This window comes from Acartia tonsa, chromosome 8 (assembly GCF_053477335.1).
Source record: "Acartia tonsa isolate MP-2025a chromosome 8, ASM5347733v1, whole genome shotgun sequence".
Lineage (NCBI taxonomy): Eukaryota > Metazoa > Arthropoda > Copepoda > Calanoida > Acartiidae > Acartia > Acartia tonsa.
The window spans coordinates 42,259,045-42,285,002 of record NC_137267.1 but is presented as its reverse complement, the minus strand read 5'-3'; the positions used below and the strand labels follow the sequence as shown (position 1 = coordinate 42,285,002).

Sequence of the window (25,958 nt, the reverse complement as noted above, 5' to 3'; positions counted from 1 at the left end):
CCAACTTTTTGGTAAAAATTGACAAGGTAAATTTTTAGGCTAAGTCCAGATTTTTCCAAACAAACATCCTTCTACTTAATGATAAAAATCGCAAATAAAATATAATGAGGAAATATTCAGACCTAATACTTTCCAAACAAACATCCTTTTACTCAGCACTATTTGCTTTCGTTATATGGAATATGAAATTAATAAAATATGATGATAATGATTTTATTTAGAATTTATTTCATATTATAACATAACAGGTCATATAGATATTATCCAGGTCAATACTGAAACTACAAAAGATTGGCATCCAAGATAACAACAGTCTAGTACTGATGCCTAAATGTCGATTGATAACAGTGCCACCTGGAGAGGGAAATTGTAATGCTGCTTTTATGGAGATTAATGTACTGAAGAACAATCAGGCAAGTCTCCTACCTGGAGGTACTCTGACTATTTGGCTGGAAGTTATAAAACCTGGACCTGAAAGTGCAGTATCCTGTCTCTCTGGTGACCTGGAGAATTGTTTTGAGGATCCAGAGTTTACTGATTGTTTGATAGAAACTAGTACCTCCAAATTAAAAGTGCACAAGTTTATACTTGCCTCAAGATCTCCAGTATTTAAGGTAGGTTTTTCCATTCTTACTTGTTAATTAAATTCTTGTCAATATTTTTAGGTAAATTTTTAGGCTAAGTCCAGATTTTTCCAAACAAACATCCTTCTACTTAATGATAAAAATCGCAAATAAAATATAATGATGATAATGATTTTATTTAGAATTTATTTCATATTATAACATAACAGGTCATATAGATATTATCCAGGTCAATACTGAAACTACAAAACTTACTAGTATCGTTTCTGTAAATAACATTTTTTAGAATTTTAGCTTGTGGAATGTTTGGAGCTCTCGAGTAGAACTTAATTAATAAACACCGATTGGGCGAATTGTAATCAATACGCTTTATATGTTAAAGTCAATATTTTTTAGAATTTTAGCTTGTGGAATGTTAGGTGTCAACATTGTCGTCATAATAAACACTGATTGTAATCAATACGCTTTATTTAAGTTAATTTTAACTGACTAACAGAATATTCTCTGTTCAACATTGATCGTCATAATAAAACTTATTAGTATCGTTCTGTAAATTATTTGTTAATTTTAACTGACTAACATATTTTCTCGGTTCAACATTGTCGTCATAATAAATAATGAAATTTTTTGTATAATCTGTGACTGTTACAATGGAGATGGAACTCTAGTTGTTCTCCATGGAACTGCAAAGCTCCACACTTCAAAACTGGTTCAACTCCAAAATCCTGAAAAAGAATATTCATTTTTAAATTAAGCAATTAAAGGATTAACAAATCAAAAAGGCCTTACAAAAAGGAAAGTTAACGGTTTTGGGAAAATTTCATGGAGAAAGTAGATACAGCTTGTGTACGTGCCTGCTTATTAGAGAAAGTTTAATTCAGTTATCAATACATAACCAGACTGAGAGAAACTAAGAATGTCTTATAACGGGAATTTGGAGTTATGGTATGAATTAAATAGTCGTATGTTATTTTTAAGAGAGAGTCTAGAGATTAGAGCCAGAACTGACAATGTCGAGATCCAGAGGGAGGTTTGTAAGAGGTTATATCAACATGGATGGATTACTACACATCTTAATCGCTGCCGTCCTTCCCCTCTGCTGCCCGCCGCTGCCCAGGCTGCCGAACTGGCAGCTGTTCTTCACGAAGTAAACATGCACGAGGATGAATGTAATGCTGTTTAGATTTTAATAATATCCTGAATGTACTGTTTCAATAATATAAAGTAGTAAAATCTAATTTTAAATAGCTACCTATCTAGTACATTATTTTTATGTATTAACTTTTGTCTAACCAGTTTAATATCTATCTAATAAATTTAATAATAGCTTAATTGTTAATATAATTTAGTATACAGTTTCATAAAGGTAGTTCGATGTGTGTCTGTGTATATTAACTTCATATTTGTTATGCTTGTATACATGGAAACTACCTTTTGGGGCCGAGGTGTTGCCGTAGTTGCGTGTAGGATTATTCCAACTATCTTTTATTACAAATAATTAAACACTTACTTTTAACGGATGAATTTCTGACGGCAACAGCTTCATGTTGGTCCAAGAAATGTTCCACGGTCGAATTGCGGTCAGCTTATAATCGGAGAATAAACCCAGCTGTGTGCGAAGCTAAACCTGAAAAAGAATATTAATTGAAATATAATTTATATATATTTTTAATATTATTTTACATAAAACACATCTTATAATATCTTTCTATTAAGGGTATAAAAATTCGTTACGCTTAAAACAATCATAAACCTTAAAGGGCGAATATAGGTTGGATATAATATGAGCTTATTTCAAAGGTGCTATTATATAGATTATAATAAATAATTTAAAGATAATGACATATCTAATTGTATTAGTCTGTTTACAGCTTATAAAACCTGTCTAACTCAAGATAATATTATGTAATTAGTGTGGTTCCCTAAGAACTCAAACACTCTACCATCACACAAGGCTTCGTAGCAAGGTTGAATTAAAAAGGCTTCGTTAAAGGATAGTCTTAATAACATGGCCTAAAATATCCATGTTCTTATTAAAATTATTTTAACACTTACTTCTATGTAAACCATTCACTAATTGCAGCGCCCATATATTTTCTCACGAATCTGATTCCTGGTTAAGTCTGAAAAACAATATTAATTGAAATATAATTTGTTAATATTTCTATTATTATTTATATATATTAATAGTAGAATACTTTAAATATTAAGAATAGGATAAAAAGTCGTTCTTATATCATATATCAAAAAGGTTTAAAAAATTATAAAACAAACAGTTTATCGAAGCAGCTTAAAACCATGCGTAAGGTCCTAAATTATATTGATTTTTTATTACATTATTTAAACACTTACTTCTATCTCGCCAATCTTTAATTGCAGCGCCCAAATAGTTATTTCTGATGAATCAGTGTTGCTGAACCTGAAAAACAATATTCAATTTAAATATAATTTATTAATATTTCTTTTACATTCATATATATTAAACCCGGATTATTTAATATTAAGAATAGGATAAAAAGTGTTTCTTAGATCAAATCAAAAAGGCTTAAAAAAGGCTTAAAACAATTATCCTATTATATAAATATATTAATATTGTTCTCTTTTACAACGAAGCTTTTTATTTTTTTTAATCTATAGCTGAAACTCAAATTAAAAATAGGATGAGGCCTCGACTTTTCTCTTCCTACTTTAAGTGCCCCTAGAGGCTTCTAAGGGGCATAGCCGCTAGTAAAACTTAAACCGTTAATCGAAGGCAGCCTAAAACCGTACGCTCAAGGTCCTATATTATTAATGTTTTTATATTAAAATTATTTAAACACTTACTTTTACGCAAACCACTCTTTGATTGCAGGGTCCATATACTAACAGCCAAGACTGAAGGTGGACACGTACTTTTTTAAACTTCTGACTATCATCTCTTTGATTGCAGGGTCCATATATCAACACTAACAGCCAAGACTGGTAGACAAGTACTTTTTTAAACTTCTGAATATATAGCTCTCTAGGCGTTCTTAACTGACATTCATATAAATCTTGTGACATGGACCATCTCCTGTCAATCATACTTGGATATAACACGTATTTTCTCTAAGAGACTTGAACTATAACACTCATTGTTTACAATAGTTTTCAATCGGTATAGCGGCATTCATGCACATGCTCTGTACAGGTATACAACTTTATATTGAAAAATATTTCTTTTATATCCATTGCAATATATTTTTTTATATTTTATCGATGATATTTCATTTAAGTCATTGCAAAAATATATTACATTCACATTAAAAAAAATTTACATTAATTTAACTTTCGTAACCCTGTTTTCAGATGATAAAATCAACGTGCTGGACAAAGTTGCCAAACTTTAAAAAACACCTTATGTATATAATATCATTTTAATATTTTACCGGTTAATTAATTAAAACTGCATAACTTATATAATTCATGAAATGTTATTATTCGTTGCAATTTTACGATTAAAAATATAACTGTCTTGCAAAGTGTTTTGCCACCTATTCAATCTGTATGTTGGCAACCGTAACTTTCCATCGGCGCAATAATTCAACTGGACTATATGACTACGGTGCATTTTTGTATTTTAGTAATCATTTTTAGTGAAATTACAGTGAATTTTGAAGTTAATATGTATCATTCTGTTTTATAATTCAAATTTTATCATTAATTATTGAAAATTCTTTCTAAAATATTCTTCGTATTCGTTTTTTCTCCCATTTTTGGGACTCTTTTTAGCTTACGTAATATACAGGACTTTTTTAAATGTAAAATTAATAAATATATGTCTTGCACCGTAGTATAAACGGATTGTCGCAAATATAGGAGTACAATTATAAGAATGAAACTACTTTTTTGGCCCAGAGGTGCCGGAGGCACTGGCTAAAAATAACTGTTTTTAATCTTATGCTTTTAGATTTTTATATTCGTAGAAAACCATGCATATAATACGATATGCTAGTTACCTAGTTTTTTGGCGTATGAATGAGAACACCTGTTCCTATCCACCGGATTCGAATGAATACGAGCTATTTTTATTTTGTAATTTTTTATTTCTTAAATATTCTACCTTTTCAGATAGTTCTGAATAACAGGCTATTCAAGTCAATCACCTGGGTACGCGTACATCATAATAACAGGTATGGGTGTATATTAGCTGTATAAGATTTATTTTTTTTCTCCTGTTACAAAATTTGTTTTAAATAAATAGGGGGGGGGGGGGGGGAAGTTTTGACACATTTGCGTAAACAGGGAGTATAGGCTTTATCTTTGGACTGAGAGTATAGGTTATTAGGGATAAAATCATTCTTATATGATGAATTTTCCCAAGTTTTAATATTTTTTGGATAGGCCTCCAGGTTCCGGAGCTCCAGGCCTTCCCCCCCCCCCCCCCCCTTGTTTAAGGACAAATAAAATACCGGAAAGTTAAAAAACATTAATCACACCCCTCCCAAAAATAAACAAGACAAACAAAATAATCATTCCTCAAATTAGGATGGATCCATACCAATACCACGAGCTGCATGACAGATGGGACGCCCTCATGGTTAGGATGTTGAGACTCTTCTCCAAGTTAAATATTCGAGTTCAAGAAGAATCATGTGGCATTGATGACGCTGCTGAAATAGTAAAACTGTTATACCATCACGGTTGGGTAGAGACACAATTAAAGAAGAATGAACCTATGCCCGAGAATCTCTACGAGAACGAGAGACCCCGCCTGGATGATACCGAGAGATATGTCATTGACCATGAAGCCGACTGTGCACCTTTCCTCACCAACGTCAGCCCTTTTTTCTAAATAAAACCCAGAGTAACAAGGTAAAAACTACGAAATTATTGCAGGGGTGTATATTCTGCTCCGGGGGGGGGGGGGAGGGGAGGGGGAAAAAAGAAATAAGTGGATCAATGATGGAAGTTGCTTCAAATCACCTGCTCTTGTTCATGGCTAGTTGTCTTTTGTAGCAGGGGAAAAAATTGTTTTTAACCAAAAAATGTTTCAGAATTCTTTGAGTTTTTTCATTAAAAAACGCTTTAGTTTTCTCATTTTTAATTCAATGTTCTTTCCTTTCAGGGAAGAGAAAGGAGAAGCTAGGAGAAGCCGAGCTCGCCGCCGGCGATTTCATCCAGCCTCCGGATATCCATGCTGAAAGCGAATTTTAATTGTAATTTGTGGCGTTATCCTCTTAGAAAATTTTGTTTGTATTATTTAACTCCCCATCCCCCCCCCCCCAAACTAAATTGCTGGGTTAGGCTAGGTTAAGTTATACGGCTAGGTAGAGGCCAGGCGTCGTTTTTCTAGGGGGGGGGGGGGGGTATTTCCTAAGAGGATAACATCATTTTGTTCTTTCAGAACATTTACGTTAACCTCTCTTTGATTGCAGCGCCCATATATTTTAGAATTAAGTACCCATGGTGACAGTGATCGAGCCCCACTGGTCGTGCAGATATATAATTTCCTGCATATAAACATTAATAAACATTATTTACCCCTAAAGCCGACGATTACGTATGCACGTGTACAGTTTTTTAAGCTTCTGGCTATAGCTCTCTAGGAGATCTTAATTGATATGTTTTATTTTTTGTTTTTGTTTTTTGATATTTTTGTTATGTTGTTTTATATTATTTATTATTATTTATTTTATAGCAAATTAACAAATTTTCTGGGTTCAACATTGTTGTTATAATAAAACTCCATGCAACTGCAGAATTCTGCAAAAGTCACGACCAGTGGGGCTCGATTATATATGCGTTCGTCGGCTTTTCAGGGAAGGCAGGAAATTTATATAGGTATTATCCAGGTCAGGACTGGAACAAACAAAATTTTATGTATATATTGTATATAGTTATTTTTTTCAAAGTAAAAAAATGTCAGACCAACGCTGGATGACGTATGTATAATTGGATCACAATTTTGATAGGTAAGTTTAATTAATTTTATAGACAATCAAAGAATAAATAAGGGTATTTTCTTATGTTTGTAACTCTAACTCTTTATTTTGTGAGTTCCTTTGACATTTAATTTTGGTTTCAAAAAGTGTCACTCCCCCCCCCTTTTTTGCTTTCTCCTTCTTTCGTTATATGTAAACAAGTAATAACCTTATTATTATAACCAGGGGTGTATATTCTGCAAAAGATTTATTTTTTTTCCCCTGCTACAAAATTTTTTATTTTTTTTCCCCCCTAGATTTTTCTGAAAAAGTAGGGGGGGAAATAGAAAAATATTTAAAGAACTCTATATTTCATTTATTTTATCCCTCCTACCACACATTTTTTTAGTTTTTTTAACCAAGGAGGGGGGCAAAATGGAAAAAATGTTTTCAGTTTTCTTAATTTTTACATTTTTTTTTCCTCCAACCACTTATTTTTTATTCCCCCCCCCCCCCTGAGCAGGGGATCCCATGCAGAATATACATCCCTGATTATAACATATACTTCTTATTTCAGGAGTTACCTATACACCCCTGTTAGACGTTATTGAAATGGGAGACAATTTGATTGGTACACTCTCTAAAGCTCTACTGAAGCGTATAAGAAGTGGAGATAAGACGAAAAATGTACAGGTGACTTTTTACAACTAATTATTTCTACATATTTAAGATGAGACCTTACTTTTCATTACTGTACTTAAAGTATAATCTATGCTCGACTTTAATTTCTATTTTTCACTTGCAGTCAGCGCACTATAAACATGCTTGCTCTTACACCAGTATAGTCATATGTACTGTAATCAATTGACACGTGTAGCTTGCCCAAATAACGATCCATAACAACTCCCCTATATTATTTTAAATAAGTAATTCACTAATTATGTAATCTTTTTCCAGTTGCAGCATAAACTGAGGTCCATAAGAAAACTCTTCTGTAAGGTAACGAGAACCAGAAAATGGCGCATGCAGAAACATCAACAAAGTGAAGACAGTCAGCCATTACTAGAAGAAGAACAGCAGGAGGATTTGATGGATGTGGAATATGAGAACGAAACTGCATCGTCAAAAGGTAACCTACAATATCTGTAATATAAAGTAGAACGATGTCGGTCTGTCTGTTTGTTGTTTGTTTGTCCAAATTCCCACAAACATTGTCTCCCAATTTTTGTTTTTTATTTTCCTTTCAATCTAAATTTCAAACAATTGGTTTGATCAAACGTTAGTTAAGTTTGTCTCAAGATATCCTTGTTCCAGGGGTGTATATTCTACATGGGATCCCTTAACCTAACCCACCTTCACCCACTCTCTACATTTATCTACTTTTTCTGGAATTTTTAATTTTTTAACTTTCTAATTTGACTAGTTTTTCTTTACGGCATTATCCTTATACTAAAGTAACAGGATGTCTGTGTGTCTGTTCAAAAGGATCTTGCTAACCGCTGAACCGATTGGGTTCTCCTTTACAGGGTACCTTCACATAGGTCCCGGGAAGGTTTATAACTATAAAACACCATGTTTAACATCGTATTTTTTTAGGTAAAGTTTGTACAGGCTGCAATACCAACTTCACAAAGGAAACCGAAAGTATATGTTATCAATGCTACGCAAACCAAGTTTTGGAGCGATTAAATAACAATCCTGAAGAAACAAACTACATTAATATTGTTGTAGACAATATTAACAACAATAATACCAACGATAATAATGATGCAGACAATGACAGCATTCAAGATGCCGAGGACTGGGACCACGTCGAATTGTTTGATATACCTGAAGATTATTTTGACCCAGATGATGACGATGACCCTGATGACGAACCTGATGGCGAACCTGATGGCGATCATGACGGGGATCGCTTCAAACATCTTACAGAACTTGAGAAAGAAATTGTTAATGATTTCAGAAGCGTTTGTGTTCTAGACAACCCCATCTCTCACAACAAAGTTAGAATCATCCTGGCGATTCTGAAACGCTCGTGTATTTTCAAATTTCCGTCATATAATACATTATTCAAACCCAAATACAAAGTTGAAATCAAAGAAAACAAATATAATCCTACAAATGCTCCTGGTTCACTGATTGAGTGCAGGTATGTTTATATACGATTTAGAAAGCGTAGCATTTCTATAATCATTACCAGAATTTCCGTACGCCATTTTAAACATGTCGATTTTTCTCCTTTTTTAACAACAAACTTTCAAGTGTTCTAATTATCAGTTTGATCATTCTTTGGTATATTGCTTCCTGCGACAACTTGAGAACAATATTATAAGCGAAGCCACTCTATAATTAATTCCTTAAAATTTAAGTATGTGCATAAACCTTATCCTTCTTGAAGTATTTTTTTTTAACAAATTTACTTACATTCAATTTTGGTTCGACTTTAATATTTTTAAATTCAGTTCAGATACTTCACAATTGTTAATGTCCGTTTGTCGTACCGTTACAGTGCTTTGGTTTTTATGGATGTTGTCACCCTTGTTCCATTACTTTTCATCGTAATATTATTTGGAGCCCGATGGTGCAAAATTTCTTTGAATTGTGCAAGTTTTAGTTAAAAATATATTTCTTTTTCCAGATTCCCTACCTATGAGATCCTCCAAGACGCCATCACAGACTTTAAACGGTTGAATGGACAACAGGCCGTTGATGATCATATAACTTTTGACATCTCGGGCGACGGAGTGAAAGCAGCTCAGGGATCTCATATCTCCTATTATACTGTCTGGATTAGGTAAGTAATTAATATATTGTGGATTTGAAAGGGTTGGGTTGGGATAAAGTTCTTTTCATATACAGCATGACCCTCGAAAAAATATTTTTTAGGATTGGCAGCCTATATTTCAAAGGATATCAAAATATTTGTTTTACATCAATTGACAGCCCAGATTTTTAAAGCCAAAGTTTAGGAAACCATTCAATAAACAAATAAGAAAGAAAACTAAGTTTACAATTGATACTTTTTTCTATTGCATACATATATAAAAATCTGTCTTACTGTATACCAGGACTTAATTAATACCATAAGTAAACCTAGTTTTTACCACTTTTACGGTAAAATTTTACCAGCCTTTACGTTTTATAAATCAGTGACTACAATTTTAAGTCTAAGGTATTAAATGCTATTATTATTAATTCTTCTTTATTATTTCAGGTTATTCTTCAACAAGGATTTCAGTGTTATATTGCCAGTCAGCATATTTGAGAAGACGAGGAGGCGTCCCTACAGTTACAACTTTCTGGATAATGTTACCCGATTCATCAACAAACTAATTCAAGAAGGATTACCTGGACATACCTTTCAATGTAGAACCATCATCCACGATGCCGTTGCCAGAGCCGATGTATTCGGCATTCTTGGCCATGGATCAAAAAATGGATGCCCACACTGTGACCTTCCAGGGATGGCTTTTTCACAGACTTATCTCCGTCAAAAGAACTTGGTATTGTTCGAATCAATGAATGTATTTTACCCCAGTGACAGTCAAAATATGGGTACGCCGAGGTCTGACGAGAAATTCCGCAAGTTAGAGGAAAATAATCAGAACATGAAAACCAGTTTTTCTGAGCTTGACCCGAGCTTGGATTTAATACAAGATACCCCCAGTGATCCGATGCACGCGTTGCACCTGGGCTATGTAAAGAAAGTGATGACGTACCTGAAGAAAGGACGTAATAGTTATCCAGAATTGGAAGAAGAAGACTTAGTTCAAATGGAGAGAATTACAGGGATGTACTGCATTTGACTAAAGAAATGACGCGTAAAATAGGTGTTTTCTTCGCGCATTTCTCGGCACTGCGATAAAATTCTGCATTTTTAGATTTATGTCTATTACACATTATTTGTACGCCTTGTTATGCCGCTTAAAAGAGTGTTAGTTTGAAAAGTTTAAAGAACTTAAATTTTGAAAATTTTCTCCTTATCACCCATATTTTACCATGAACTGCAGTAACTCCAATTATAGATGAAATCAACGATCAATTGAAGCTTGTTGGCGATTTTGATTGCGTTCCCCGTACGTCCATCATGCGCCTGACAGAGAAGAAGCTAGCCCTCAATTTGAAAAGTTCTGAATTCAAAGTACTGGGCTTTTACCATATGATATTTTATGCAGAGGTAGGTTTTTACCATATTATAATCTTTTTAGAATTTAAAGCTTATTTCAGTTTCATTATATTGTATAGCAATAACATTCTTTTTAAATTTGCGCACGTGTGCTATATTATATATATATTTCTATTGAGGAGGGTGGACTTCCAATAAGTATATAGGGCGAAGCCCCTAGAGGCTAGGGGCGAAAGAGCTAGTTTTACCTTAAATTATTACAATGTTTTTTTTTTCCAGTTGGCAAATCTTAAAGATGAACAACGTCTGATATGCAAGTTTTTATTCCACATATTGCGCAGTCTCGAAGAGCATATAACAACTGAACGTGTGGCTGAGCTCAAGACCATGATAATGGTCCTGAACTCAAAATTGGCGGAGATGTACGGCGAATCGTGCTTGAGTTACAATACTCACATGCTTTACCATATGCCGGAACATGTCCGCCGATTTGGACCATCCATGGCGTTCAGTTGTTATGCTTTCGAAAGTGCCAATCATGTGATATCAACTTACATCCGAGGATATAATTTTGGCCTTAAAGAGGTTTCAAACAGGTAATACTATTTTTTTTTAGTTGAGTTCCTTTTGACTTTTAGTTTTGGTTTCAAGAAGTGTCACTTCTCCCCCCCCCCCCCCCCACTCTTTACAAATTTTAATGTAATTTTTAAAAATGTAACATAACTTTCTTTCCGTGTATTGCTGATCAAACACTTAAGCTATAACGATTTCACCAGCAACATACCTTTCCGTTTAACAGCCATTAATGACATAAATGACATATTTAGATTGTTGATATTTCACACAGTGAAACCGTACATAAATGAAAAGCTGGCTGTCAGGGGAAAAAGGAATGCCAACAAACAAAAGTTCGAAAGTAATCAATTCTAAACAGACTGCCAAGACCTCTACTTTGTCTCAGACTGCCGTCGTGATAAAACAGTATGGTTGGTCCACAAAGTGAGGACATTTTTTCCGGCATACACCTTTCCTGAAGATTCCAGAATAATAGGTAGGGGTGTATATTTTGCACATGATTAATTGTTGTATAGAAATATTTCATGAACTATACATTTCATCTAATTCCTTTTTAACCTACCACAATTTATTTGTAATTCTCTTATCATGCCAGGAGGAGAGTGTGGTAAAGGGGGGGTCTAGGAAATATGAATTAAGTTTTATGGTTTTAAACACTGAAAATATACACCCCTGGTATTAGGAGTAGGCAAGACTGACGATCCCGAAGACTATAGCCATCCTCCAACACAACTAGCCTCCAACCTACTGAAGTACAGAGTAGCACATATCTCCGTACACCTGTTGCATCAAGATGTCTCCATCGTAATTCCTATCGGAATTTAATTTTGTACATTGAAAGCAGAGAAAGGGGGGGGGGGGGGAAATGACACTTTTTGAAACCAAAACTAAAAGTTCCATATTGTACCCTTATAAAACAACTGCCATGCAAAATGACAGATCTGTAACTGTTTCTTTAGTTCAGTTCCTTTGACTTTTAGTTTTGGTTTCAAAAAGTGTCACTTCCCCCCCCCCCCCCCTTTTGTTATAATATGTATGTAAAATGTTGTAAAATTCAACTGAAGGCCCTTCCCTCTTTATTTGGAATTTATGTGAAATGTACTTTAAAATATTTTTTTCATTAAAATTATTTTTTATAGCTAATTTTAAAAAAGGCATGTCAACTTAATTTAGCAAAACCCTACCTTTTTGGCCATCGATGGGTATGAAGTTAAAGTGTTATAAGTCTAGTCTGTAATTTGAAAGAGTACATGTTTGCAATTTAATTTAATTTTACATAAAATTTTAATTTCTGTCTACACATTTCAGATTTAAAACTATGCAAATTGCCCATGCCAACAACCTGGATACAACAGCGTAATTTCGACTGGCAATTGACCAAGCTAGATCCCAAAATGACGAGGACTGGAAAGAGTGCTAGTTCTGTAAAGGTAAAAATTATATTTAAGGCCTAATTTACTATTGTACAAATTGCTGCTACCCTTCGCTCTTAAAACTTATAAATTCGCATGTTACCGGATCGAAAGGAAAACCTTATCGGTTCATGCTTAACAGACCACAAAAGATTATTGACCAAGTATAATTATTTATTAATTTTCCACAGTGTGTTTAACATTTGATATTAGTAATTAAAATTCTAGGGGCGTAGCCACTGCTATCTAATATCTTATTATGCATTGTAAATACAACAATTATTTCTTGCTTTAGAACAACAAGCCTACTGGAGGTGGCAAACCTAATGGAAGTGTCAGAGGTGGAATTGCCAAAGCTGCAAGTGCCAAACCTGGAACCAACAAATCTACTGGAGGTGGCAAAGGTACAACAGCAAAGGTAGAATTTTAAGTTTTATTGTTATCGGTTTTTGGTTTGTTGGTGTTTTGTTGTTAAACTAAACTTACTAACATGATGTCTGTTTGTGGGTTGGTACCAACAAATCTCGTTAACCGTTGAACAAATTGGGTCCCTCTAACCATATAACTTAACCTAGCCTAACCTAACACAGTCATTTTGTCGGGAGAGGGCGGGGGGGAGGGTAAAGTTTTAAAAAATAGAAGAAAAAAATTAGGATAATGCCGGTGTTGTTTAAAACTATAATCCTCGGTAAGTAATGCTTTACAATAATTATCTATATTATTTTTAGAACACAACTAGAACCACAACATCTCCAATAAGGCCAATAAATATTACCCCACCTCCATCTCCACGGGCACGGCACCACTCCGCGAGTCAACGGACCGCGAGAGTTGTAGTTCCTCCTGCAACATCATCACGATCCCAGTCCCAGTCATCACGACCCCAGGGATCATCTGGCCCTTCTGGTGAGATGGAAGAAAGCGAGGTATTATTTTTATTTCATTTTGTCATCCAGAGGATACAAATTACAATTATTTAGGATATATATCGACTTAGCCTGGAAAAAATAACTTGTAAGATTTGACTAAATTTTTGGTAAACATTGACCAATAAAAATTTACCTTGTAAATTTTTACAAACAAGTTGGTCAAATTTTACCAAGTTGATTTTTTGGTCAAAGTCCAAAAATCTGGACTTAGCCTAAAAATTTACCTTGTCAATTTTTACCAAAAAGTTGGTCAAATTTTACCAAGTTTTTTTGTTTGTCAAAGTCCAAAAATGATGGAAGATGCTTAGGATCACTTGCTCTTGTTTGTGGATAGTCTTCTTTTCTACCACGTAGTTTTTAAAATACCAAGACTTGAAAATATGTGGTTTAATATGTTTAATTTTAAGGATTTGTTCACCGGGGCCGTTATGAACCAAATTCAGAACCAATTTCAGCAGCTACGTACTTTCTTGACCTCACAAATGAAAAATCAAATAGAGCCCATTAATGCGTCCATCAGAAACTTGGTAAACAAAACGTCCACAAACCATGAATTAGTGAAGAATGAAATCAAAGACCTGCAAGACAGTGTATCAAGAGATATGGCTGAAAATACTGTAACCCTGACAACAGAAATGAAGAAAACCGGCAAAATTGTGGAAACCTTGGTGACTGATCTAAGAAGACTGACCAATGTGGATGAGCTTGATGAGGAGGAGGCGAATAAAGGGCCTAGTGAGAATCAGGATGTTGTCGTGGACCAGATTTTCTCACCAGAATTTTACAAAGAAAGAATAAAGAACCATGACCCCTTGGAAAAAGATGGTTATATGCGAAGAGAAGAAATTGTCTTTTTCATCCAAAATTTCGAAGACTCACTGAAAGTGGATAAAGGCTGGCAAACCTTACTGAAAGTATGCCGAGACATCATAACCTTCCTATATGTCGTGTTCGAGCAGTTCACCTTTGACGCCCGCATCACCGCTGCCTTTTGGACTGCTCCGGAACTTATTGATGACGAAACTGGTAAGTAAATATTATTTTGTAAATTTGACATGATGAGAAAACGTTTAAAACAGGGAGAAGGGAGGTGGGGGCAAGGGAAATAAACCGAATAAAAGGGGCATTCCTATTCTTGCTAGCAGGTGACCATGTACAATAATCTTTTTATATATATATTTTATTTGTGAAAATAAATCTTGTGCAGAATATACACCCCTGGTACAATAATAAACATGTACCTATGCATAGTTAATTGAAAATTTCATTATTATTTCAGTGGAACGTTTCTTGGATCATTGTAAGTTAGTGCTTAACGAGACGTACCTACATGAAGCTATCCCACCAAATTTGTGGAGAACAGGAACCTATGTGTCTTCAAGCGACCTTTTTCTAGTGAGGAACCACATACAAGCTTGTAGGTAATTCAATTATTTATCGCATCTATTCCGCGTCTATTAAATGTGAAAGTGGTAGTTTCACAAAATGCATTTCAATGTTCTTTAGTTAAAAAAGTAGTTTCACGAAATGTTAACTGCATATTGTATTCTTGTTAAATTGTTAAACTACATTTCTATGGCATATGTTTCAAAGAATTTCAATTTTGTACCATGTATTTTTTTATGTGGCAAGACTTTTAGTTCATCTTTTCTTGATATATGTTATATGTTATATATTGAGACTGTTTTGATATAAACCCTTTTTTTATCTAGGTTCAAGCGCAATTTCGAACACACTTTTAAAAAGGACGCGACTGGTTTTTGTGAAAATATGAAGAGGGCCGAAGATTATATGATTGCTAATGAGGATCCTGTCTGCTGGAGGTTATTTCGAGGGCTGGTAACGCGAAAACAAGAACGCGCATTGTCAACCCCCCTCTACAAGTATGAACAGGTTTTTGAAATCAAGCCAAGCAAGGAGACAAGCAATAAGAAAGGCAAGAAAGACAAGAAAGACAAGAAAGACAAGAAAGACAAGAAGGAAAAGCCACAGAAACGATCAGCCTTACAGATGTGTGAATTGTATCTGGCCCCTGCAGAGATACAAAGAATTAAGCGGCGTATTAAACCGAAGACAATCACAACTTCAACACCAGGTGTTACAGCCGAAGACAAGAAATTTTACTACATGTTAGGTGCCCACTCAATGGGTTGCTTACCCCACGAAGTTCAAGGAAAGAACCAGATTTACTTGAAAAGAAACAATGACAGGTCGAGTACTACATTTCAGATCAAAAATTATGCAGACATTGGGAATGCAAAGAAATCCAAGCAATTTTTCAAGACAGTCCATAGTGATAAGAAGGTTATACAAAGAGCTGTAATGTATTATTCGTACGCCACAAACAATTTGAAACCAGAAATGAGTGAAGAACAGACAAAGATTCACAATGCCAGTGAGAAAGCAACAAAAATTTCCAGAAATAGAAAGATCGGAAGAATGAACACCACTGCTGATGAATCCACTGCTGATGATTCCACTGCTGATGATTCCACTGCTGATGATTCCACTGCTGATGAATCCACTGATGGTGAAGACAATGATGGTGGAGGCAATGCTGTTGAAGACAATGATGCTGAAGGCAATGCTGTTGAAGAAAATGGTATGGAAAACATTGCTGATGAAGAAAGCAACAATGGTGAGGAGCTTGTAATTGATGACGGAGGCGACGACGTTGAAATGAATTCAAATGATGATCAGATTGGGAATGAGTTACGCATACCACCCGCGGAGAATCCAGCAGTAACTCCAGAACCAGTAAAGCAACCAGTAAAGCCACGTAGGTTATATGAAGATCCAATTGTCAACAGCCAGTCCAATAATAAACCCAAAGTAAATGTATTTGAAAACATCACAAGCTCCAAAAGGAAGAAGCATGGAAAGGGCTCGAAAAAGTCGAAGAAGATAATTATTTCTGAAACAGACGATGAGGGCCAAAATGTGGGAAATCTTGATGATACAGTGCCAATGCAAGATGATGAACCACCACCAAACTTTCCACCACTGCAAAGACAGAAAGAATTTTATGGACGAAATAATTCAATCACAGGTACATATTTGTTGAACATTAATTATTATTTATAAGTTTTATCTTTCCTCGTATTGTGTATATACTGCACAAGATTTTTTTTCCTCTGCTACTAATTTTTTTAAAATTTTTCTTCCCCCCCCCCCTAGTTTTTTTTCACCAAGTAGGGGGAAAATTGAAAAATATTTAAAGAACTCTATGATTTATTTATTCTATCCCTCCTACAACACATTTCCTTTTAAAATTTTTTTTTCAACCAAGTAGGGGGGGTGGGGGGGTGGAAAAAATGTTTTCAGTACTTGCTTTTTGTTTGGAAACGTATAAAATTAATGTATAAATTAATTATTTACAGGCAACAGTAACGAGAGACAGGTGACTGGAAAGGCAACAAGTGTCGTGGAGGAAAGCAGCAGTGATGAGAATGATGAGGATGCCGAAGGTATTGTTATTTATAGTTTGAAAAACGTAGGAACTGTATCACCTAAATTTAAGTTTATTAATATTTTAGTTGAGAAGTAGTCTTAGATAAAAACCCTGTGGATTAATTTTGTTTTAAGGGAAACTTCGTACAGGCCCTGACAGGGTTTTAGGCTAAAATTTGTATGGGCGCAGCCGCTATCTATAATACTAAGTAGCTTAATGTCTGTCCGGCCGTCAGAAGCTTAAGATCTCAGTAACCACTGAATCGATCGAGGTTACGGTAAAATTTTACCACCTTTTAAATCGTATAGGCTGGTAAAATTTTACCATAAAAGTGGTAAAAACTTGGTTTTTTATGGTATTAATTGTATCCTGGAGATCGGATTCTACTCTTCTGTGTATTGGTCCTGCGGTGATTTTAAGCTATTTCCTTGGAGGGGGGGGGGGGGGGGGTTGGGTAACATTTATACTATTTGAAATAATGACTATAATAATTATTTAGATGATGTGCCGATCATTCCAAAGAACCGGGAGCGAAGGCAAACCGCATTGGAAGCCGAAGCAAAAACCAAGAGAAGTTTACAGCTGGACTCAAATGAACCATCATTCGAGGTGGATAACGAAGATGACGGAAACGAGAGTGACGAAATTTTGGAGGTTGAGGACATTGAGGGCAAGAATGACGGCAATGCAAGTAAGGAAATTCGGATACATCCATGTGGAATAATATTACCCAAACTTGCCATTATAATTGAAAACCACACGGGTCATTATGAGGTTGTTGCAGTAGGCTCAAATGTTTCTATATACAACCAAATGGAAATTTTAGAACTCATCAACATTGACGGTAAGTTACAGGTCTTAATGTAATAAATGGGGGGGGGGGGGGGGGTGGGCGAAAGTGACACTTTTTTGGGGCTTTTATTGGCGGTTCTCGGCGGTGGCGACGCCGTTTCTTCACAGTTCCATATTGTACCCCTATAAAGCAACTGCCAATGCAAAATTCCCCCTTTTATCTTTGATTGGCATATAAATATAGGGTAAAAAATATTGCTTGTTTTCATTTGAATCTGATTAATAGTAACTAATGTTCATATAGGTATGGAAATAATATTGAAGCTACAATTATGTACATTTGCTTTAACATTTTTTATTTCTTTGTAGGAGAAAAAGCAAAGTGGAAAAAAGATGAAGAAGAAGGTGATTTAATTTCTGACATCAAAGAAGAAGCACCAGAAAGTGATGATACAGATCAAGGTCATCAATCAGACCCAGACACTGGAACTGGCAGTAGTAGTAGTAGTGAAGAAGAAGAAGATGAACGCAGGCCAAAAGCAAAAGTGGCCCAAAAGCCAAAGCCTACCAAAGAAGTTCCTAAACGTCCCAGAAAACAAACAAAATTTCCATCAACGAATCAAATTGAAGCGGTGTTGTACAGAAACCAGAGCAGAGCAAGCACGAGCAGAGCACAAAATGAAAGCCGGGAATATGCTGAAAGTTGCGGAGGCACATCAAATCCTGATGAAGACGTAAACCCAGAACCAGGTTGTAGTTATAGTCAACTCAGTGCAGAGCCAGGTTGTAGTAATAGTCAACTCAGTGAGCAACCTAACCAAATTAGGATGCAGCAAATGTTGAACAGAACAAATACACATTTGCCCGATTTCGGCCAGCGTGGTGAGACTCGGACAAGAAGAGATGCCAACAAACGAGTAAAGGCCAACATGAAGAGGCAAAGATTGTGGGAACAGGGAATCAGGCCTGAAGATGAAGAGTTAGAGAAGAAGAAAAGATCAAGCTCCAGACCACCACAGAGAGCAAGTTCTCAACAATGTTCTCAGAACATAAACAATTACAGTATCTTTGGCAGCTACATTACAGCTGATTCGGGAAAGGGGTGTATATTCTGCACAAGAAATATTGTTTGTCCACGGCTAAAAATTTTTAAAATTTACAAATGTTTTCAGTTTTCTTAATTATTACCTTTTTTTCTTACCTCCATCTATTTATATTTAATGAAATATAATATACATCCCTGTGCAGACTTGGAAAAAATATTACACATCCGAACCATGTAGAATATACATCCCTGGCAGAATGGAGACAAGTATTATTCGTCGGAACTTTCGTCTGAAAACGAAGTACAAGACGAAGAACAAGACGAAGAACAAGACGAAGAACAAGACGAAGACCTGATAGCTCCCAGTCAATCCCAATAATTCCAGGACTTTACGTATATATATATTTATATGTAATTTTTTTTTATGTCATAAGTTTCATCTTCAACTTTTTTTTATAATATCTAGAAAGGAGTAGTTTCCCAAAATGCATTTGAAGTTAATTTAGTGAACCGTATATTTGAACCTGTTTAAATGTGTTTAAACTTTATTTATATGGCATAAATTTGAAGAAAGTTAAATTTTCTACCACGTACTTTTACCATCTTAACAAAGAAAAATATGCAATTCACAAAATTAAGTTCAAATGCATTTTGTGAAACTACCCCTTTCCACCAATTAAGTTTAATGAGCTTAAAGTTAAGAGCTTAAACTGAAAATTTTTTGTTGTATAATCTGTTGCATTTTTTGTAATTCAGTATATAGCAGTTGTAGTTTACCCCCTAAACTAAGGAAAAAAAGTATTCACAACTAGCTTTTGTTAATTTTATATATTTGTTTAATTTTGTATATAAATATTATATATATGACAGTTATCGTAGGGAATGTTTTAATTAATACGGTGGTAGATTTCCATGGTAAAATCCGTAATGTTTCTGTGCTGTAATTAAAAAAGAGAACGTTTCAAATTTGTATTAACTTTTTGTAAATGAAATTTGTCTATATACTTGTTTACAATATAAGATATACCAATATGTGATCTTGCTGGACCCTATTATATTAAAATTCCCTACGTCAGTTTTTTGGACATTTATTCATGAAAATTTATAATTACCAGTGATAATTTGTTTCTTTTCAAATTTAATATAGAATGTCCGACATGTCCATGTCAGCCACAGCAGCAGCCGACTTAGAGAGAGACGAACAGCACGAAGAACAGAAGCCGGAAACCACAAGTGGGTGAGTAATATTTTAATATGTATAAAACGAAGTAGAATGATGTCTGTCTGTCTGTCTGTCCGTCCGTCCGTCCCTAGCTATATTTTGGTAACCATTCATCGAATCGGATTCGACAATCCATCACAACATAATTACATAAATACATATTACATATTTTTTGGTAATTACTTCTTTGGGCAAAGGTCCGATTACCTGGGATATATAATATATATTTATATATTTCAGTGATAGCGAAAAAGAGAAGAACGAAATGAGTGTGTCTGAGCCTGAGCTGCCTGCTAAGCTGGCTGACCTGCCTGATACCCCTCCTAAATCGTCTGATACAGAAGATTTGAACCTAACTTTGGATTGCACTACGTAAGTTTATTTATTTTTGTTACCATTCTATTTCTGTTCGGAAGGTGGTAGTAGCCGGATTGAAAAGAGTAGGATAAACATTATTGTTATGGCGAATAATTATAGTTTCATTCAGGGGTGTACATTACGCACAAGATTTAATTTGTTCCCGTGGTACAAAATTTTGTATTTTTTTCCCACCTATTTTTATCTCACCAAGTAGGGACGGAAATGGAGAAATATTGAAAGAACTAAAATTTTTGGTCCTACCACACATATTTTAGTTATTTTCCCCCCACCACCTGAACAGGGGATCCCATATAGGATATACACCCCTGATATTTCAAATTAGCAGCTACGCTAAACCCTCTAATATGAAGTATATCTCTTAAAGTTTCTTTTGCCACTCCCTTCCCTTGCCGGTACCTATGAGAAGAACCCGATCTGTTCAGTGGTTATCGAGATCCTTCGGTACATAAACACGGACATCCTGTTACTTTAGTATTATTTTTTTTATTTTTCAGGGACGACGATGGATGGGAGACAATGCAGAAAATAAAACAAGACCTTAGGGCAGCAAAGCAAAAAATTGCTTCTTTGGAAGAGGAGATCGCTTGTTTGGAAACACAAACAAAGTAAGAAATTTTTTTCACTTCTTTTTTTGGTATTTAATCCGGGCGACTGTGTTGTAAATGATTTTTCGGTACAGACAAATTCACCTTTATATATTACAAAACTAGCAAGTATGCCTCTAGGGGTAAGGTGGGAGGGGTAAATGTGGACCAAAAAAAAAGTTTACTATTTAATTATAATATGATTGCTTAATTCAGGGAGCAATCCAAGAGATGTCCGGCGGCACAAAAGGATGACCAGAAGGTCGGACAAGCCTCTGTTATGGAAGGAGAAGCAAAGTAAGATATCCTATTATATAAAGTAGTAAGCGTTTTTTGTTTGTCCCGAAGGATAACCGCTAAACCGATATTGTTCTCCTTTAAAGTGAAGCTTCTTATAGGTCCTGGAAAGGTTTTAAACTATTTTTGTGCAGGGTGTCTTCACCCCCTCCCCCAAAAAATATTTTTACTCTTCTGAAACTGAAATTGAAAATGGGAAGATGTTGATTTTTCCCCTTCCAACCTTAAGTGCCCCTAGAGGTTTCTAGGGGCGTAGCCACTAGTTTCTTTTAATAATCTTTTTTCATACTTTATCCGGGCGACTGTGTTGTAAATGATTTTTCGGTACAGACAAATTCACCTTTATATATTAAAAAACTAGCAAGTATGCCTCTAGGGGTAAGGTGGGAGTGGTAAATGTGGACCATAAAAAGTTTACTATTTAATAATAATATGATTGCTTAATTCAGGGAGCAATCCGAGAAATGTCCGGCGGCACAAAATGATGATCAGAAGGTCGGACAAGCCTCTGTTATGGAAGGAGAAGCAAAGTAAGATATCCTGTTATATAAAGTAGTAAGCGTTTTTTGTCTGTCCCGAAGGATAACCGCTAAACCGATATTGTTCTCCTTTAAAGTGAAGCTTCTTATAGGTCCTAGAAAGGTTTTAAACTATTTTTGTGCAGGGTGTCTTCACCCCCTCCCCCAAAAAATATTTTTACTCTTCTGAAACTGAAATTGAAAATGGGAAGATGTTGATTTTTCCCCTTCCAACCTTAAGTGCCCCTAGAGGTTTCTAGGGGCGTAGCCACTAGTTTCTTTTAATAATCTTTTTTCATACTTTATCCGGGCGACTGTGTTGTAAATGATTTTTCGGTACAGACAAATTCACCTTTATATATTACAAAACTAGCAAGTATGCCTCTAGGGGTAAGGTGGGAGTGGTAAATGTGGACCATAAAAAGTTTACTATTTAATAATAATATGATTGCTTAATTCAGGGAGCAATCCGAGAAATGTCCGGCGGCACAAAATGATGATCAGAAGGTCGGACAAGCCTCTGTTATGGAAGGAGAAGCAAAGTAAGATATCCTATTATATAAAGTAGTAAGCGTTTTTTGTCTGTCCCGAAGGATAACCGCTAAACCGATATTGTTCTCCTTTAAAGTGAAGCTTCTTATAGGTCCTGGAAAGGTTTTAAACTATTTTTGTGCAGGGTGTCTTCACCCCCTCCCCCAAAAAATATTTTTACTCTTCTGAAACTGAAATTGAAAATGGGAAGATGTTGATTTTTCCCCTTCCAACCTTAAGTGCCCCTAGAGGTTTCTAGGGGCGTAGCCACTAGTTTCTTTTAATAATCTTTTTTCATACTTTATCCGGGCGACTGTGTTGTAAATGATTTTTCGGTACAGACAAATTCACCTTTATATATTACAAAACTAGCAAGTATGCCTCTAGGGGTAAGGTGGGAGTGGTAAATGTGGACCATAAAAAGTTTACTATTTAATAATAATATGATTGCTTAATTCAGGGAGCAATCCGAGAAATGTCCGGCGGCACAAAATGATGATCAGAAGGTCGGACAAGCCTCTGTTATGGAAGGAGAAGCAAAGTAAGATATCCTATTATATAAAGTAGTAAGCGTTTTTTGTCTGTCCCGAAGGATAACCGCTAAACCGATATTGTTCTCCTTTAAAGTGAAGCTTCTTATAGGTCCTGGAAAGGTTTTAAACTATTTTTGTGCAGGGTGTCTTCACCCCCTCCCCCAAAAAATATTTTTACTCTTCTGAAACTGAAATTGAAAATGGGAAGATGTTGATTTTTCCCCTTCCAACCTTAAGTGCCCCTAGAGGTTTCTAGGGGCGTAGCCACTAGTTTCTTTTAATAATCTTTTTTCATACTTTATCTGGGCGACTGTGTTGTAAATGATTTTTCGGTACAGACAAATTCACCTTTATATATTACAAAACTATAGCAAGTATGCCTCTAGGGGTAAGGTGGGAGTGGTAAATGTGGACCATAAAAAGTTTACTATTTAATAATAATATGATTGCTTAATTCAGGGAGCAATCCGAGAAATGTCCGGCGGCACAAAAGGATGACCAGAAGGTCGGACAAGCCTCTGTTATGGAAGGAGAAGCAAAGTAAGATATTTCTTTTAATATTATTTTTTCATACTTTATCCGGGCGACAGTGTTGTAAATGATTTTTCTGTAAAGACAAATTCAACGTGTTCCTTTATTTATTAAAAGCGAGTACTAGCAAGTACGCCTCTAGCTGGGTAAGGTGGAAGGGGTAAATGTGGAACCAAAAAGTTAACTACTTAATTTAAATAGATTATTATATATATATTGTTTAATTCAGGAACAAAACAGCTGCAGCTGGCTCTCCAGAAAATTCGGATGAGAACGAGGTTAAGGAAGTCACTGTTATGGAAACACCAGCAAAGTAAGATTTTTTAAAAATTGTTTTTACTACTTTATCCTGGCGACTGTGTTGTAAATGATTTTTCTGTACGCTAAACCCTCTAATATGAAGTATATCCTTAAAGTTTCTTTTGCCACTCCCTTCCCTTGCCGGTACCTATGAGAAGAACCCGATCGGTTCAGCGGTTAACAAGATCCTTCGCTACATACAAACAAAAATCGTTTTACTTTGTAGTATAGATTGTTTAATTTCAGGATGGAAGACAAACCGGATTTTGATATAATTTATGAGAACATAAAGAATCCAGGACCAAAAAGCCCAGGTATAGTACAATATTTATACTAGCGACTGTGCCCAAAGCATATAGTGAAACATTTCTGTACTAGGCACTAAGAAAATGCCGTAATACATTGTATTATTACACTAGGTTAGGTTAGGTTAGGTTAGGTTAGGTTAGGTTAGGTTAGGTTAGGTTAGGTTAGGTTAGGTTAGGTTAGGTTAGGTTAGGTTAGAATAGGCTAGGCTAGGCTAGGCTAGGCTAGGCTAGGCTAGGCTAGGCTAGGCTAGGCTAGGCTAGGCTAAAACTAGAAATATTACTCTTTCTATTAATACACTAGGTTAGGTTAGGCTAGAAAAAAAAACTATTGTAAAATTGAAGTATTTTTTTGTAAAAAAAAGTAATTTTAAAAAATATTTTAATTTCAGTGTATCGGGTGTCAGATGATGAGCAGGAGATGTTTGAACCACCCCCTCCTACAATCCCGCCAGCATCAAAACTGAGTAGGCGCAAAAGAAGTGCAACACCGGGGAAAATCAAGACCTGCGCCCATGGACGCAGTCCCCGAAGCGAGCTGCCATTGAACACAAGACTCATCGAATGCACCTATATGTGTCCAGACTGCCGCGTCTTCTTTCACAAGAGGCAAAAACAAAGAAAAGAAGGACAAAAGTAAGCTGATGTATAATAGTCCTTCCAGTCAGATCATATATAAACTATTTGTGATAAAAAAGTGATATATATCAAGATATCTTGAGTCAAAAATATGTTTAACCACCTTTAATTTGTACGTACATTAATCTATATGACAGTTTTGACAGTTTTGTTCTGACGATGAGAATATTCATATAATATTATATTTGAAACCGCTATTCCTATATAGCAAATTTTTGAAAATTTAATAATGGAAAGTAACTTCGTAATATATTTTTCTTGTGTATAAAAATGTTCTAGTATAAAGTACAATTAGAATCCAGATCTCAGCAATTAAAACCTATGTATATTTGTGTTAATTTCTCAGCTTAAACCGATTAAACATGCAGTTATATTATCTGTAAAACTATGTAATATTTGGTCATTTAAACCACGTCTAGAATTATAGACTAATTAAGAAAATTTCTGTGAATATATACCTATATAGTATCGCGCTATCGTACCTATGTAAATCATTATGTAAAAAAATATGTTTAAGTGTTTCAATCAATAAAGATAATAATGAAAACAATTTTTTTTTTATTTTTGCGTTTTGTGTACAAGCGAGGTTTTTCTATAATTAAGGTCGTTTTTTACCACTTTCTCGTGATTTTTACCACCCGTTTTTACCACAATTATTGGTAAATTTTTACCATATTTACCCTATTTCTGGTAAAATTTTACCAGTTTAGGGCAAAAATATTACCAGGTGTTGAACAGTTTTACCACTTTTTCGGTAAAATCTACCAGAAATTTGCGGTAAATTTTACCAAAAAAGTGGTAAAAATTGGTCAAAATCTGGTATAAATTTGCGTCCTAAAATGGTAATATTTTACCGGAAATCTGGTAAAATTTTACCAATAATTGTGGTAAAAATCGCTGGTAAAAAGCGTCACAGAGTACCACCAAAAGTGTTTTTACCACGATTACGGTAAAATTTTACCACCTTTTAAATCGTATAGGCTGGTAAAATTTTACCATAAAAGTGGTAAAAACTAGGTTTTTTTATGGTATTAATTCCGTCCTGGGTTGAAATCAAAACCTTTATCATTTCCCATAGGGGATGTTGGTATAAAATGGATGATCTAAAGAAATAAAGTTGAAAGAAATCTTTTATACAATTAAACTAGCTAAATACCTGCCCAATTCATCAAGGATAAGACAATTACCGATAAATTGATGGGCATGCCCAACAAAATTAATCCCTTTTATAGTTTAAATTCGTTGGTGGATAAGTTTGGAAACTAGATAGAAATAAAAGTATCCAAAGTTCTTGAGCCAACAAATAAGATAGTGTAGTTA

At 35.0% G+C, this 25,958-nt stretch overlaps 6 protein-coding genes and 1 long non-coding RNA gene across 8 annotated transcripts; 6 read left to right on the top strand and 1 right to left on the bottom strand.

Annotated features, from left to right (window-relative positions):
- Positions 1-323: 323 nt before the first annotated feature.
- LOC145326623 (speckle-type POZ protein-like A) lies at positions 324-1,767 on the top strand. The gene is made up of 2 exons (XM_080169993.1): positions 324-614; positions 1,567-1,767. The coding sequence occupies exons 1-2, from the start codon at positions 324-326 to the stop codon at positions 1,765-1,767; spliced, it is 492 nt and encodes a 163-aa protein (XP_080026119.1).
- A 326-nt stretch (positions 1,768-2,093) lies between these two features.
- Positions 2,094-3,539, bottom strand: LOC145326993 (uncharacterized). The gene is made up of 4 exons (XR_013882032.1): positions 3,408-3,539; positions 2,937-3,003; positions 2,640-2,707; positions 2,094-2,211 (listed from the first exon to the last, which is right to left on the bottom strand). It is a non-coding gene; the product is annotated as an uncharacterized LOC145326993 (long non-coding RNA).
- A 2,386-nt stretch (positions 3,540-5,925) lies between these two features.
- LOC145326992 (uncharacterized) lies at positions 5,926-9,960 on the top strand. Its single transcript, XM_080170466.1, has 5 exons — positions 5,926-6,517; positions 7,044-7,159; positions 7,424-7,595; positions 8,063-8,615; positions 9,105-9,960. Exons 1-5 carry the CDS (start codon positions 6,490-6,492, stop codon positions 9,262-9,264), a joined length of 1,029 nt encoding a protein of 342 aa, XP_080026592.1. The 5' UTR covers positions 5,926-6,489; the 3' UTR covers positions 9,265-9,960.
- A 3,244-nt stretch (positions 9,961-13,204) lies between these two features.
- Positions 13,205-14,955, top strand: LOC145326991 (uncharacterized). 2 transcript variants are annotated; one of them, XM_080170464.1, is made up of 3 exons: positions 13,205-13,506; positions 13,917-14,535; positions 14,789-14,955. In XM_080170464.1, the coding sequence occupies exons 1-3, from the start codon at positions 13,492-13,494 to the stop codon at positions 14,932-14,934; spliced, it is 780 nt and encodes a 259-aa protein (XP_080026590.1). In that variant the 5' UTR covers positions 13,205-13,491; the 3' UTR covers positions 14,935-14,955. The 2 variants fall into 2 exon arrangements, with proteins under 2 accessions (XP_080026590.1, XP_080026589.1); XM_080170463.1 differs by having other exon boundaries at positions 13,205-14,535.
- A 324-nt stretch (positions 14,956-15,279) lies between these two features.
- On the top strand, positions 15,280-17,286 carry LOC145326990 (uncharacterized). Its single transcript, XM_080170462.1, has 2 exons — positions 15,280-16,558; positions 16,890-17,286. Exons 1-2 carry the CDS (start codon positions 15,280-15,282, stop codon positions 17,054-17,056), a joined length of 1,446 nt encoding a protein of 481 aa, XP_080026588.1. The 3' UTR covers positions 17,057-17,286.
- A 185-nt stretch (positions 17,287-17,471) lies between these two features.
- On the top strand, positions 17,472-18,933 carry LOC145326989 (uncharacterized). The gene is made up of 2 exons (XM_080170461.1): positions 17,472-17,804; positions 18,122-18,933. Exons 1-2 carry the CDS (start codon positions 17,774-17,776, stop codon positions 18,931-18,933), a joined length of 843 nt encoding a protein of 280 aa, XP_080026587.1. The 5' UTR covers positions 17,472-17,773.
- A 995-nt stretch (positions 18,934-19,928) lies between these two features.
- Positions 19,929-25,188, top strand: LOC145326987 (uncharacterized). The gene is made up of 11 exons (XM_080170460.1): positions 19,929-20,034; positions 20,260-20,391; positions 20,895-21,005; positions 21,201-21,281; positions 21,731-21,811; positions 22,261-22,341; positions 22,791-22,871; positions 23,323-23,403; positions 23,624-23,707; positions 23,941-24,008; positions 24,392-25,188. The coding sequence occupies exons 1-11, from the start codon at positions 19,946-19,948 to the stop codon at positions 24,637-24,639; spliced, it is 1,137 nt and encodes a 378-aa protein (XP_080026586.1). The 5' UTR covers positions 19,929-19,945; the 3' UTR covers positions 24,640-25,188.
- The last annotated feature ends 770 nt before the right edge of the window (positions 25,189-25,958 follow it).

Bases quoted from the DNA above. Each gene is read 5' to 3' on its own strand.
- LOC145326990 (XM_080170462.1), top strand. From the start codon at position 15,280: ATGAAGAGGGCCGAAGATTATATGATTGCTAATGAGGATCCTGTCTGC. The intron at 16,559-16,889 runs GTACATATTTGT...AATTATTTACAG, and splicing joins ACGAAATAATTCAATCACAG to GCAACAGTAACGAGAGACAG.
- LOC145326623 (XM_080169993.1), top strand. From the start codon at position 324: ATGCCTAAATGTCGATTGATAACAGTGCCACCTGGAGAGGGAAATTGT. The intron at 615-1,566 runs GTAGGTTTTTCC...TTTTTAAGAGAG, and splicing joins CAAGATCTCCAGTATTTAAG to AGTCTAGAGATTAGAGCCAG.
- LOC145326992 (XM_080170466.1), top strand. From the start codon at position 6,490: ATGTATAATTGGATCACAATTTTGATAG. The intron at 6,518-7,043 runs GTAAGTTTAATT...TTCTTATTTCAG, and splicing joins TTGGATCACAATTTTGATAG to GAGTTACCTATACACCCCTG. The intron at 7,596-8,062 runs GTAACCTACAAT...GTATTTTTTTAG, and splicing joins CGAAACTGCATCGTCAAAAG to GTAAAGTTTGTACAGGCTGC.
- LOC145326989 (XM_080170461.1), top strand. From the start codon at position 17,774: ATGGAAATTTTAGAACTCATCAACATTGACG. The intron at 17,805-18,121 runs GTAAGTTACAGG...ATTTCTTTGTAG, and splicing joins AGAACTCATCAACATTGACG to GAGAAAAAGCAAAGTGGAAA.
- LOC145326987 (XM_080170460.1), top strand. From the start codon at position 19,946: ATGTCCGACATGTCCATGTCAGCCACAGCAGCAGCCGACTTAGAGAGA. The intron at 20,392-20,894 runs GTAAGTTTATTT...TTTATTTTTCAG, and splicing joins CTAACTTTGGATTGCACTAC to GGACGACGATGGATGGGAGA. The intron at 21,282-21,730 runs GTAAGATATCCT...TGCTTAATTCAG, and splicing joins GTTATGGAAGGAGAAGCAAA to GGAGCAATCCGAGAAATGTC.
- LOC145326991 (XM_080170463.1), top strand. From the start codon at position 13,890: ATGTGGTTTAATATGTTTAATTTTAAGGATTTGTTCACCGGGGCCGTT. The intron at 14,536-14,788 runs GTAAGTAAATAT...TTATTATTTCAG, and splicing joins ACTTATTGATGACGAAACTG to TGGAACGTTTCTTGGATCAT.